At 35.5% G+C, this 12,745-nt stretch overlaps 1 protein-coding gene across 1 annotated transcript; it reads right to left on the bottom strand.

Moving 5' to 3' along the window:
- Nucleotides 1–1,631: 1,631 nt before the first annotated feature.
- LOC141714509 (protein FAR1-RELATED SEQUENCE 5-like) lies at nucleotides 1,632–2,090 on the bottom strand. Its single transcript, XM_074518025.1, has one exon. The coding sequence runs from the start codon at nucleotides 2,088–2,090 to the stop codon at nucleotides 1,632–1,634; it is 459 nt and encodes a 152-aa protein (XP_074374126.1).
- Between the last annotated feature and the right edge of the window lie 10,655 nt (nucleotides 2,091–12,745).

Below are 12,745 nucleotides of genomic sequence, written 5' to 3'. Positions count from 1 at the left end.
ATGATTGTGGTGTTTATGTGATGAAGTACATGGACTACTTCACACAAGGATATGACTTAGCCGAGGTACCGGTTCAGTACCCTCCATCCAATTGCGGATCCGGATGAGAGTTCACCAATCTCCACGGTTCAGTACCCTCCATCCAATTGCATGCCTCGATCCAATTTTTGGCCCTATAAGCCTCCTCATCGGGTGGGTACAAGTCTGTTTCCTCTTCCTCCACATGGGGCAGCTCGTCATTGTCCACAAGGGGCATCAACTCGGCACATGCATCTTCCATCTCACTAAAGGTTGGTGAGACCACATCTTCCTCGTCATTATCCTCATACCACGAGTCGCTTGGTAGGGAGTCCGAGAATGTTTTGCTAACGTGGGAAACCGAATCACAACTATGATCGGAGTTGTTGTCACCACTATACTTGCTAGTCATGTTACCTATCACAATAAAACACAATTATATGACAATAATTGACAATTATATGACAATAAAACATAACAAAATAAAAACAATGTTAAACACTTAAAATTCAAATCCATTAAAAGATTACAACATTCGGTTACAAAATGCTACACTACTAATTATATTGCGATTCTTGAACATTTTTAAGATCTTCTAGTCTACTAGCACACTTCCTTTTATCATGGCCTTCCATTTGACAATAAGTGCACCTTCTTGGCGGCTTCTCCTTTTTACCAATCGATTCTATTGGACTTTTGAAACGAACGTCCTTCTTCCTCCCTTTAGTTTCGGACATAATAGGGTCAAGAATTGTTTCTTCATGAGCACTTGCATTTGGAGCTTGCGAATTGCTTTCGTAAGATTTAATTCCATCAACGCTCATTCTTTCGAGAATTGGTATTTCTCGATTCATCACTCCAACGACATAATCATACCGTTCTTTGGATGCAATGCTACTTTGACAAAAACTCATGGTTAACATTGTCATGCTATTAAATCGATCGGTTGAGGTCATCTCATGACTTTGTCCAACATCCAAATTGTAAGGCAACACACCATCAACTCTATTGGCATGCATTGTCCACCTCCGGTTTATGTAATACGGGGGAATTTCCGAAACCCGTTTCTTAGTAAAGACCGCCAATAGGTGTCTACAAGGTAGCCCCGAATGTTCAAGCATTCTACACGTACACATTCCCAAAGAGCTTGCTTTCTCGAATGCCACAAAATAAACATTTCTTCTCGTAGGCTCGGACATGGGCCTATAACAACTATAATACGTATAAACATCCCCCATTCCCTCCCCTTCTTCACTAGCTCGTTGGTCTTTTTCAACAAAGTATTTTGAAGACTCAACCAATTCATCTTGAAATCTTCAAAACATTTCCTTAGTGTAGATACAAGAAGCACGATACTCCAATATGGTATGCAATTTCATGGGACATTTTAGATTAATGGTGACCCAATCTTCTTCCTTCTCCCTCATGAATTGCCTTGCCAATGCTTTTTGGGCATTTTCAATGAATTCCTTCAAACCCGTTGCCGAACTCACATACTTATCAAAGAAAGAATTCATCCCCTCACTCCTCGATGTACTATTTTAAAACGCCGAAAATTTGTTTCTAGTATATGCAGGAATCCACTTGTGCTTCAACTCATATAACCCATTTAACTATTTATGATCTTGCAAGTGATTCTTTTCCACAAACGACGCCCATCTAGCTTCAAAAACACATTCGGTGAGAGATTTATAAATGCAATTGTTGAAGCCCGTCTTGAATTCCGGAAAAGCCGAATAATAATGAGCTATTTTCTCAGGGAATTTTTGACTAATGTGCCAAGAACACAATAAATGGGTAGTATTCGGGAGTACAACCGCAATAGCGCTTGCCATGGCTTGATCTTGATCTGTGATTGTAGTCAATGGAGAATTATTCCCCACACCTTCAAGCCAAGTACAAAGAATCCACTCAAAAGTCGACGCGTGTTCATCTCGCATCAATGCAAACCCGAAAATTACCGATTGATAATGATGATTGACTCCGGTAAATGGGATAAATGGCATTGCATACCTATTTTTCCGATAAGTGGTATCAAAAGCCATAACATCGCCAAAATTTTGGTAAGCCATTATACATCTCGGATCAATCCATACTAGACACTTCAAGCAATTCTCTTCATCGACTTCGATCCTAATAAAATATTTAGAACACTTTCTTCATTCAACCTATGCAACAAGTCCAACCCCGCTTGGGCGTCACTAATCTCAAACCTTTTCTTCCTCTCGTCTCTTAACACATTCCTACCATGTTGAACATTGAAACCAACTTTGTCATTACCTCCATGAATGTTATCAATCACATTCATCACTTGACAATTACGAACCCCCGAACCATAAAGTGTTTTAATCAAACTATGGGTCGCGTTGTTGACATGTCTTTCTCGTTGTACCAAATTCATCTTACTAGGGGAAACAAGACCGTGGTTGTGTACCAATTCAAGGCTAGTTACCTCCCAGTGACGTTTTTTCTTTTGATAATTGACATACATCATCACCTTGCACTCGCTTTTAGGAAGAACCTCTCTACGTCATTTATTTTGACTACTCTCGGCGACGACACTTTTTCCATAAAGCCTACAAACATATAAACGACCATATATCTCGTTGTCTTTATTACGATGGCTAGCTTGCATTTTAATAGCAAATCCATTTCGTAAAGCATAAGCCCTAAAAAATGACCAGCCTCATCCACACTTTAAAAAATTTGATTCAAATGTGGAACTCCCCCCTCCATCAACATTTTCATACAAATTTGCATCCTCTACATTATCATCTTCATCTTCCTCCTCACCCTCAACATTATCACTATCATTTTCAACCTCATTTTCAACCTCATTTTCATCTTCAACATCAACCAAATCGTCATCTAAATTAATAAATTCCTCATTTCTATCTACAAAATCATCATCTTCAACATATACAGGGATTTTAGGTTCTTCACTAGTATTTAAATCATCAAGATGTAAGCTATGATCAATAGACTCTTTTTTTTCATTTTAACGTTTATGACGAAACATACGAGCAAATAATTTATCCGCCATGAAAATGTAAAATTTAAGACAAGAAATATACCTTGATTTGACAAAACTACTTGAATTTCTTGATGAAAATGCCCCAAAATCGCCTAAAATATAAACTTAGAGAGAGTAGAATTTTTCTTGAAAATTTTGGTGTTTTTTGTGGTGAAATGAGATGTTGTTGAGATGTTGGGGATAAGGGGACAGTACCCAACCGCGGAAATTTTCCGCGGTCCGTGCAGACCAACCGCTGAAAATTTCCGCGGTCCAGATACCATCTCACCCGTTAATCCCCCATCCAACGGCTGTTAAACTGTTTGTTAACAACCTGTTAATAGCAAACAGTTGCTACAGACCCTTCCCCATTTTTATATAATATAAAATTCACTTAACAGGCAATGCATGCTTCTCAATAATGAGGAAAGATTTAAAGTTCCTAAGTTTTTAGGGAGTGATTAGAAGTGAGTTGGAATTGGTTTTTTGTTGTAATTTCTTTAAAATTTAACGTAGGAGAGTAGATAGAGAAGCCATTAGAGTTGCTCTTATAACTTATACATTTTCAAATTTAATAACTTTGTTCTATCTATACTTAATTTTATAATAATTTAAAATTTAGCATATATGTTTTAAAATATATTTTTAATATAAAAGCCACAAATTGCGGAGTATTTAAGCCAAAAAATGATTGGGGGGGTTGTTGAGTTTTTATCCCAGGACAAGCGAAGAGTGTGAAGAGTGTGTGATTGTATAAGTAATTAGTAGATAAAAAACTTTCACGAATTCTGTAATATCCGGGATATATCGTGTAATTATTTTTGCTATTATACAATTATTATGTGTGTACTGTATCTATTCTGTGAGTTAATTGTTAAATGTTATCTGTACTTGGATATTCAAAAATAATATTAATTGAGTATTTTAATTTTTATATGTCCAAAATAAAATATAGATAATTGTCATATCTTCCTAATTATTTTTATGTTGGGTTATGGATTTATAAGAATCATCTGAAATTTCTAAAATCTTTTTGCGAGTATTTAAAATCTATTTTATAAAAACGGGAACCAACCGACGTCATCCGTTGTTACGTTTTTAGAACCCGAAACTTTTCCGAGAACTCCTTCCTAACCTAATTGTAATATTCCGAGCATATTCCATGTTTCGACTTTTTCGATCCGGCGTACGGTTTGTCCTGCGCGGGTCCCGGCGCAACATTTTCGATACAATATTCGTTTCGGTAAATCAATAAAACTCGTATTTTCGAGAAACGGGAGCTTTTTATTAAACTATCACAATTATCACCTCGTAATACGTGTAACCAGGCGCTGAGACCAAGACCGCAGTACAAATTGTACTGATTTGGATAATTATCTCGAAAACCGATACCGTTTGGATCAGTTTTTACAAATAAACGTACCATTTTATATCCGGAATGATCCAACGGGATACTAATTTTCCGTAATTATAAATAGCCTTTTACCGTATTTTATTTCGTATCAAAATCATTTGCAGATAGTTAATTCTATAATTTTCAGATAAAAACCCTAATTACATGAACTGTTCTAAGAATCAAACAGCAAAACGAAGGCGTTACCGATCTCTGTTTTCAAAGCTTGAGTAACCAAAACGAAGGATTTGAAGTGTTCTATCAGATTCCAAGCTTTGTTTCACTGCAGAACCAAAGGTTTATTTTCTGAAAATTTATTTATTTTCGAATTAAAATTATTAAAAATATGAATTTTTGTTCGGATGATTGTTTGTATGATTTGATGATTGTATGTTGTAGAGCTTATTTTCCTAATGATTTTCATATGTCATACGTCTGATTTGGAGTTCAATAACATGTTCAAATTTGAGTTTGATTTTCGAATTTTAAAATTAGGGTTTATAAACCGTATGAATGTTCTTAATTGAAATTTGGGGGTTTCTTATTCTGTGATAGATTGATGTTGTGTTATAGTGGGTTGTGTTTTCTGTGAAATTTGCAATCTAGTCGTATAAGTTTCATGAATCAACGAGGTCTGTAAAAGAGGGAGTTAGGTTTTAAAGTTTTCGTCGAACTCGTCGGAAACCGGCGAGATTCTTGATCATTTTCCGGCTAACTCCAGGATGATTAGAATGAATTGATGGCATGGTTGTGTTCCTTGTGAAGTATAGATTAAATCTGGAGTTTGTGGCGGTGGGAGGAGGCCGGAGTTGAGTTCTCCGGCGAACCCGACTGTTTTCCGGCGAAGGGCTGGAAAATTGCAGTTTAGTACCCCAACTTTTGAAAACGATGAAGTTCAGTCCCTGAACTTTCCAGAGTTTGCAAAAGTTGGATTCCTGTTTTAAAAATGTTAAAAAATCATATTTCCTATTTATTTTTATTATAAAAATTTATTTTTAATTTCTGAAAATTCTAAAAATTAGTATTTTAATTCCGAAAATTATTTTTAATTCAAAAATAAATCTGAATTAATTAGTTAATTAATTTCAGTTAATTTTTAATTGATTAATTGGTCAATTAATTCGAAAATTAATTGATTAATTGATTTAATTAATTATTAATTGATTTTAATTACTTATTTAATTAGATTTAATTATTTAGAAATGATTTAAAAATTCCGAAAAATAGTTTCGAGCTTTAAAATATTATTCTAAATTATTTTCAAGGCTCGATAATTATTCTAAAATTATTCCGGACCCAGAATTGGCCAACCGAACCCTGTTTATTACTCCAAAATTGATCCAACGACCCGTTTTAATTCCGAAAAATATTTTAAAAATCATTTTAAGTAACCGAAAGCTTGTTTATGACCCGAGACTTCTTTATAAATGGGATGGCATTGATTATTTAACGTGTTATGTGTTATATGTGACTTGTAGGTTGACTGTCGGTCTATATGTTCGGTGATTACTTGTTTATAGCGTAACTTTCAATCCGTTAATCGGATTTGAGTAAAACGAAGGGTAGATAGAAGTGTATGTCGAATAGAATGGTATGAGTTAAATATTAATAGATACTTATGATGCCTAGCAGAGTAAGCAAGGCGTAAGAAAGAGAAGCAGGTGTTCAGAAAATAGAATTGACATGTAGAAAATACCGCAAGTGATCAGAGGATAGAAGCGAGGCATAAGAGAAACAGACGAGTGATTGTTGAATGGGGTCATTAGACAAGTACAAGTGAAGTTGAAATCGATTATGATAAGACAAGTATTTCTAAACCTTTCTCAAAATACGATGCAAATATTTCTAAATTCTCTTGTGACATATTGTTAATACCCAAAATAGTTCTGTTTTATACTGTACACATTTTGAATCCTTCAGCCTTGGACCTGAGCCACAACATTTGATCTTTGAGCCGTAAGCCTTATTCTTTGTAAACCATATCTTGTTGATTTACCAGATATTAAACCACATAAATAAGATACTACTCAACAAATATATATCCATCATATATACCAAACACTGGAACAGAATTGTTTACACATATAGAAACTTTTATACTCAACCATACCTTGCGATATCAAAGTACTAAAACCTTGTAAAAACACTATTCATCTAATATCCAATTATCCTACCGGCTGGAGGCCACTTCTTTTATGTATTTTGACATACCCTTTTTGGTAACTATGAATTTTTACCATGCTCTTTTACAAATGTTTTATGGTTATTGATTATGATCTGGTTTTATTGAACTCTATTATTTATCATATTGAAATGCTTTAGAATTGGATAGTTTTTTTTTGTGTGGACCAGATTCGTGGTCAGACCATATCGATGGTCAAGTTAGGCCAATGTGTGCCATGGATCCAGTAGTTAGAGCAGTGCTGTGTGCTTTGCTCGGGGTTAGTGCGTGAGTGATCAGCAGCCTAACCTTGGTTTTAAAAACTTAAAATGTATATCCAATTCTATTGACTGTTTAACAGGAAACTTGATTCTTTTAAATCACCTCGTTTATTATTGTTTAACCTCAGTTATTGATAATATGACTTGCTGAGCTAGTTAGCTCACTCTTGCGAATCTTTTTATGTATTCTACAGTTAAGAAGGATACAGTTCATAGCGGGGTTTCCCAGTTCAATGTTCGAGCTAGGATTCCAGATTATGATTGATCGAGCTAGCAAAAGCTTCTGGCAGTAGTGAGATAGCAAGGCTGAAGAATAATTTTTTTTTTACCAGTTGTAAATTAAATTAGTTGGGATATGGTACGTTGTAATAAAAGTTAAGGTGGTGGCTTGTTTTTATATTTTAACCTGTTGCGATCCGTGGTTATGTAAAGCAGGGTCATTACAAATAATATTTTATATATACAGGTTTATATATTGATTATGTGTTGTGGACCCCAAACTTCTGACCCGGGTTTGGAGGACGCCACAGGTTGGTATCAGAGCTACAGGTTATAAGTCACTGAAACAAGCCTAGATTGTCGGGATTGGGTAGAGGGTTAGGATTAGGAATAGGAAATAGAAAGATAGGTCATTGTGAGGTTGAGTGCGACTGTATAGTAGGTCTCCGGCACGGTTCGTGTTGCGATTCGGGATTCTTGACTAGCGACGTGATATCCAGGCAACGGCAATGGCAGATCCTGATTTCCCTGCATCAACTGATCTTTTGGAACCTTCCGTTTAAGGATCGTCATCTTCTCTCAGATTCGATTTGCGCCTTGATCTTCCATCAGTATTAGCGGTATTACCTTCTGTTATGATAGTTGCGCCTCTCCAAGTTATTCAACGCTATTCTATCATCTCTCGATATGAGACTACCTATTCAAGAACCTTTATTTGCTTATTCTTGTTCTTTTGAACATTCAACTATGAATGTATCTTTTCTATTTATTATACACCATATTCTACATCCTTAGTTTAAAAACCTTTCCAACGAAACAACAGCGTTTGCGAGAAGGGACGCGATAGCGGCAGTAAACGGTGAGTATTGAGATATAAATTAAGGTGAGAAGGAGTTTAGAAAGAAGATTCAAGTGTTCTGGAGGATGGCTGTATCCGGTTAAAAGAAGCTATTAGTAATTAGGCCACTCATGACTAGCTCGTGAAATGAAGTAGAAAAGTGTTGAAAAGAGAGAGTTAGAGGAGATTAGGGATCTGAAGATTTCTTGAGATTAGAAAATGGTATTGTAATGATGTGATAAACATTTTAACAAGATGATGTGACATTAGCTGACTTGTTGACTATTGGATAATCTGTTCTACTCAATGATTGCAAAGTGGTTAACGGGAGTACTACCAGTATGGGAGCCTTAATGTGAAGCTACGAATAAGATAACGTGCAACGACAACGGAAGTTTTCATTGATTACGGAAAGTAATAGACCTAATGAAGGAAAGGAGATAAATGAAAGTGAATGGATCTTTGGGGGATCATTTCTTTAACTTGGTATCTGGTCATAAGAAGGAAAACAACCAACTCTTACCGTAAGGACAACCGGAGGTGTGATTTTCAAAATTTTCAATTTTTTTTTAAAGTTTTCGAAAAAGATTTTTCCTCACAAAATTTCTAAAAGCCTTTTTGAATAAAATAAGTTTTAAACCTTGGTTGTCAAGTTACTACTTGAGTTTCTTATTTGTTAAAAGACCTGGATTATCTGGAAGGATGTTGTTTCAGACTCAGTATTGTTAATTCGGAGAACGAGGTAACCTGCGATTATGAAGAAGTGAGTGCAAGTATTGTCTGATAGGATTAATAACAGAACCAGCGTACGAAATAACTATTCATCCAATTACTGGGATTATCAGAGTTCAAAGAATTCATTGATTAAACGGAAGCCTGAGCATGACCGAAGAAGATTGGGAAAATTTCCAGACTTTTCTAAAGGAAGAATATTATTAATAAAATGATCGTTATGTTGAATGATTTACGGTTATTCCAAATTAAAAAGAGAAAACTCAAGGTTATCTGATAAGAACACCATTATGATCAAATTGTTAAAGTATTATACGTGTAGGTGCGACGTTATAGACGCGAGACTTAACGAGTAAGAATCTACCATAATGCTTAGTTGCGAAGGCATTTTAGCATACTTCTAAAGTTGTTATATGATACAATTGGGAAATGATTGAGTAAACTTGAAAGATGATTACAAGTGAAATGTGGATGGTGACCAATGGTACCATCCTCGTCCTCAACATTACAGCGTATATTCCTTTTTAATTCCTAAAATGTCTGAACTCCTTTTCTTAATAAATTCTTTCTGATAATATCAAAAAGAAGGATTTTGCATTCCTTTCAAATTTAATTGTTCCCCTCGGGTTTTGTTTTCTGATTGGGACAAACAGTGTTATGATGAGACACTTTGTCGGAATGACGAAGAGTCGGGTGGGACGCCACCTAATCATGTGATGTATGCCATACGGTATGAAAGACTGGCCATCTTAAGTACCAATGTGGTTGTCTCATTCATATTCAAATCATTACTTCTTCTTTCTTTTCAACTCTAAGTTTATTAAAATTGTGAATCCTTCTAGTTGTTTCGTTGTACTGTTGTTCTTTGCGAGAGCTTTTTCGACAAAAGTCAACATATTATACATCCAGCGGGCAAAGTCTCATCTACCTCTCATGCATGAAAAGGAAACAAGGGCATATGGTGAGAATTGCAAATTACTGGCCCTAGCCAGGGATGCATTACGAGTCAAAGGAAATTACTTCAATAAGGGATACATCTCCAAGAACGAGAATTTGCGATATGTTATTTAGAATATGGATGTGATGATATGGAAGATTATTACGGATACCTTATGTGTTAAAGTATTGAAAGATGTGGGAGCAATTGGATCGTATATCTCTCAAGGTTTTATTGATAAGATGAATTATCCTGTCGAATCAATAAGTTTATGACTAAAGGAATAGCAAGTTAAGAACGTGCAGTTATTAAATAAGTAAGTACCAATGGCGGAATCGATATTTCTGGCAATAAGCTGTGAAGAATTGATATCATTTGAGATAAGAGGATTTGACATTATTCTAAGAAGTGGATTAACTATTCAAGTGTGATGCCCAGGTAGACCGTCGTGATGGAAGATAGTTCCGAAGACGCCAAATGAGAACATGAAGAAGTTTAAAGGACAAAGGAAAGTAAAGAACTTGTTAAGAACGATTTAAGATTACAGCGACCAGAATATAAGTGCTATGGCGATTATAAATAAGAGTTAGGAGCAAACCGAACTTGAAGATTTTACAGTCTCAAGATATGTTTCCAGATGAGTTACCAATATTTCCTTTAGATAAAGAAAATGCATTTATGATTGATGTGGCACCTGAAATGAAGCCAGTGTCCAAAGCCTCGCACAGAATGGCACCATATAAAATAAAGAAGTTACTAGAGGAAACGTAGGAGATAAATAGAAGAAAAAGCAACAGGACCTAGCGTACCCCTTAAAGTACCCTAGCACGATGTGTTAATAAGAAAGATGAAAGTGTGAGATTATATGTTAGCGAAAACTCAACAAGGTTACTCTCAAGAGCAGATATCTGTTATCTCGAACCAATGATTTGTTTAATTAAATGAACGAAGCAAGGTATTTTTATAAGATTGATTTGAGATTGGGTATATTACCAAGTAAAAATTTAACTTATGGACGTATCAAAGATAATTTTCAGAACTCAGTACTGTTGTTATAAAATTCTAGAAATGTTAGTGGGATGAACTGATATACCAGTGATATTTAAATTTGATGAGTAGAATTTTGAAGGAAGAATTTGGATAAGATATACTTGTGTTAATTAAGAAGAACCATGCAACCTATACAATGATAGCTGAGGAGTCAAAGAAGAAAGAAGCGGTATAAAAAGAGTTTACCAGGTGAAAACTTTAATGGCAGGAGGTATAATTCTTAGTATAGACAGTCAGTAAGGAGGAGACAAAAGGGGATTCAGCAGAAAATTTAAAGATAGTATGAATAAAGAAAGACCAGAAGCACCAACAAAAGTAAGAAGTTTTATCATGGGCCGGTTATTATTGGAAATTTGTGCAAGATTTCTTGAAAGTTGTAATATTCGAGATGAAGTTAACCAGGAAAAGCAAGAAGGTTATATGAAATGGAGAAGGGTGAAGAAAGTTTTGCGGAGTTAAATGAAAGAATGGTTACAACACCTATTTTATCACTTTGAAAGCATCAGGGAGATTTGGTAGTTTATAGTGATACTTCTCGTAAGGGAATAGGATGTGTGTTGACGCAAAATAATAAAGTTATTGCATATGCATCCAGACAACCGAAACTTTATGAGCAGAAGTACCCTACTCATAACTGGGGATTAAAAGCAACAATAATATTCGTTTTGAAAGATTGGGAAATATTATAAGTTTAGAGAAAGATGTGAGATATATACGGACCACAAGAGTTGAAGTATGAACTCTCGAGGAAAAGCAAATGTAGTGGCAAGAGATGAGCAAGAAGGAGAGAGAATGAACATAGAGACTGTACGAGAAGAATTATCTATGGAATTCTAGAAGTTGGAATTAGAAGTCAGAGTGCATAATCCAAAAAGGAGTAAGAATGTATAAGTATAACTTTTCAATCAGAATTGTTAGAAAAGATAAAGAAGTTTCAGGAAGAGGTAATGAATCAGGATATAAATCATTTAGTATGGGAAGAATAGTGCACGCAAAAAGGACGATCAAGGTATTCTTAGGTTTTCTTCTAGAACTTGGATTCCACCAGTGATGGAATTGAAGGATGAAATTTTATAGGCAGCTCATAATTCGAGGTATTCAATCCATTCAGGGAGTAGCAAGATGTATAGAGATTTAAAGGAAATTATAGGTGGTTAGATATGAAGCGGGGAATTGCAGAATGAATTAGCAGATGTTATATATGTCAACAGAGTTAAAGTAGAGCATCAAAGATCAAGTGGATTGTTACAGTCATTGGAAGTTCTAGAGTGGAAGTGGGAGCATATCACCATGCATTTCATAGTTGGGGTTACCAAGCACAAAAACTAATCATGATGCCATTTGGCTTATAGTGGATAGATTTACCAAGCCAGCTCATTTTCTGCTTATAAACGAAAGATTTTCGCTCGATAAGTTGATCCATAGGTGCCTGAAGGAAATTGTAGTTCGTCATAAAATTCTTGTGTCTATCGTATCTGATCGAGATCCAAGATTTAATTCGAGATTTTGGAAGAGTTTTCAAGAATGTTTAGGAACAAGATTGAATATGAGTACAGATTATCACCCAGAGACGGATGGCCAAAGTGAAAGAATAATCCAGACAATAGAAGACTTATTACGTATTTGTGCTATTAATTTCAAAGGAAATTGGGGCGAGCATTTACCTCTGATAGAATTTGCTTGCAACAACAGTTATCACGCTAGTATCGGGATGTCACCCTAAGAAGCCCTTTATGGACGCAAATACAGATCTCTAGTGTATTAAGACGGAGCAGTAGAGCGTAAAATACTTGGACCTGAATTAGTACAGCAGACAAAGGAAGTTATTGAAGTTATCCAGAAGAGATTGATAGCCGTACCAGACCGTCAAAGGAAATAAACAGATCAATCAAGGAAAGACATGGAATTCGAAGAAGGAAGCTTAGTACTACTGAAAGTAGCGCCGTGGAAGGGATTAACGAGGTTTGGAAAGAAAGAAAAACCGAGCCTAAGATATGTCGGACCTTTTGAAATCTTAAAGCACGTTGGCAAAATAGCTTTCGAGATAACGTTACCTCCGCACATGGAGCACATTCATAATATTTTTCACATATCAATGCTTAA

Source organism: Apium graveolens, chromosome 3 (assembly GCF_009905375.1).
Source record: "Apium graveolens cultivar Ventura chromosome 3, ASM990537v1, whole genome shotgun sequence".
Classification (NCBI taxonomy): Eukaryota; Viridiplantae; Streptophyta; class Magnoliopsida; order Apiales; family Apiaceae; genus Apium; species Apium graveolens.
The sequence above is the reverse complement of the archived record's forward strand: the minus strand, read 5'-3'. Positions and strand labels throughout refer to the sequence as shown.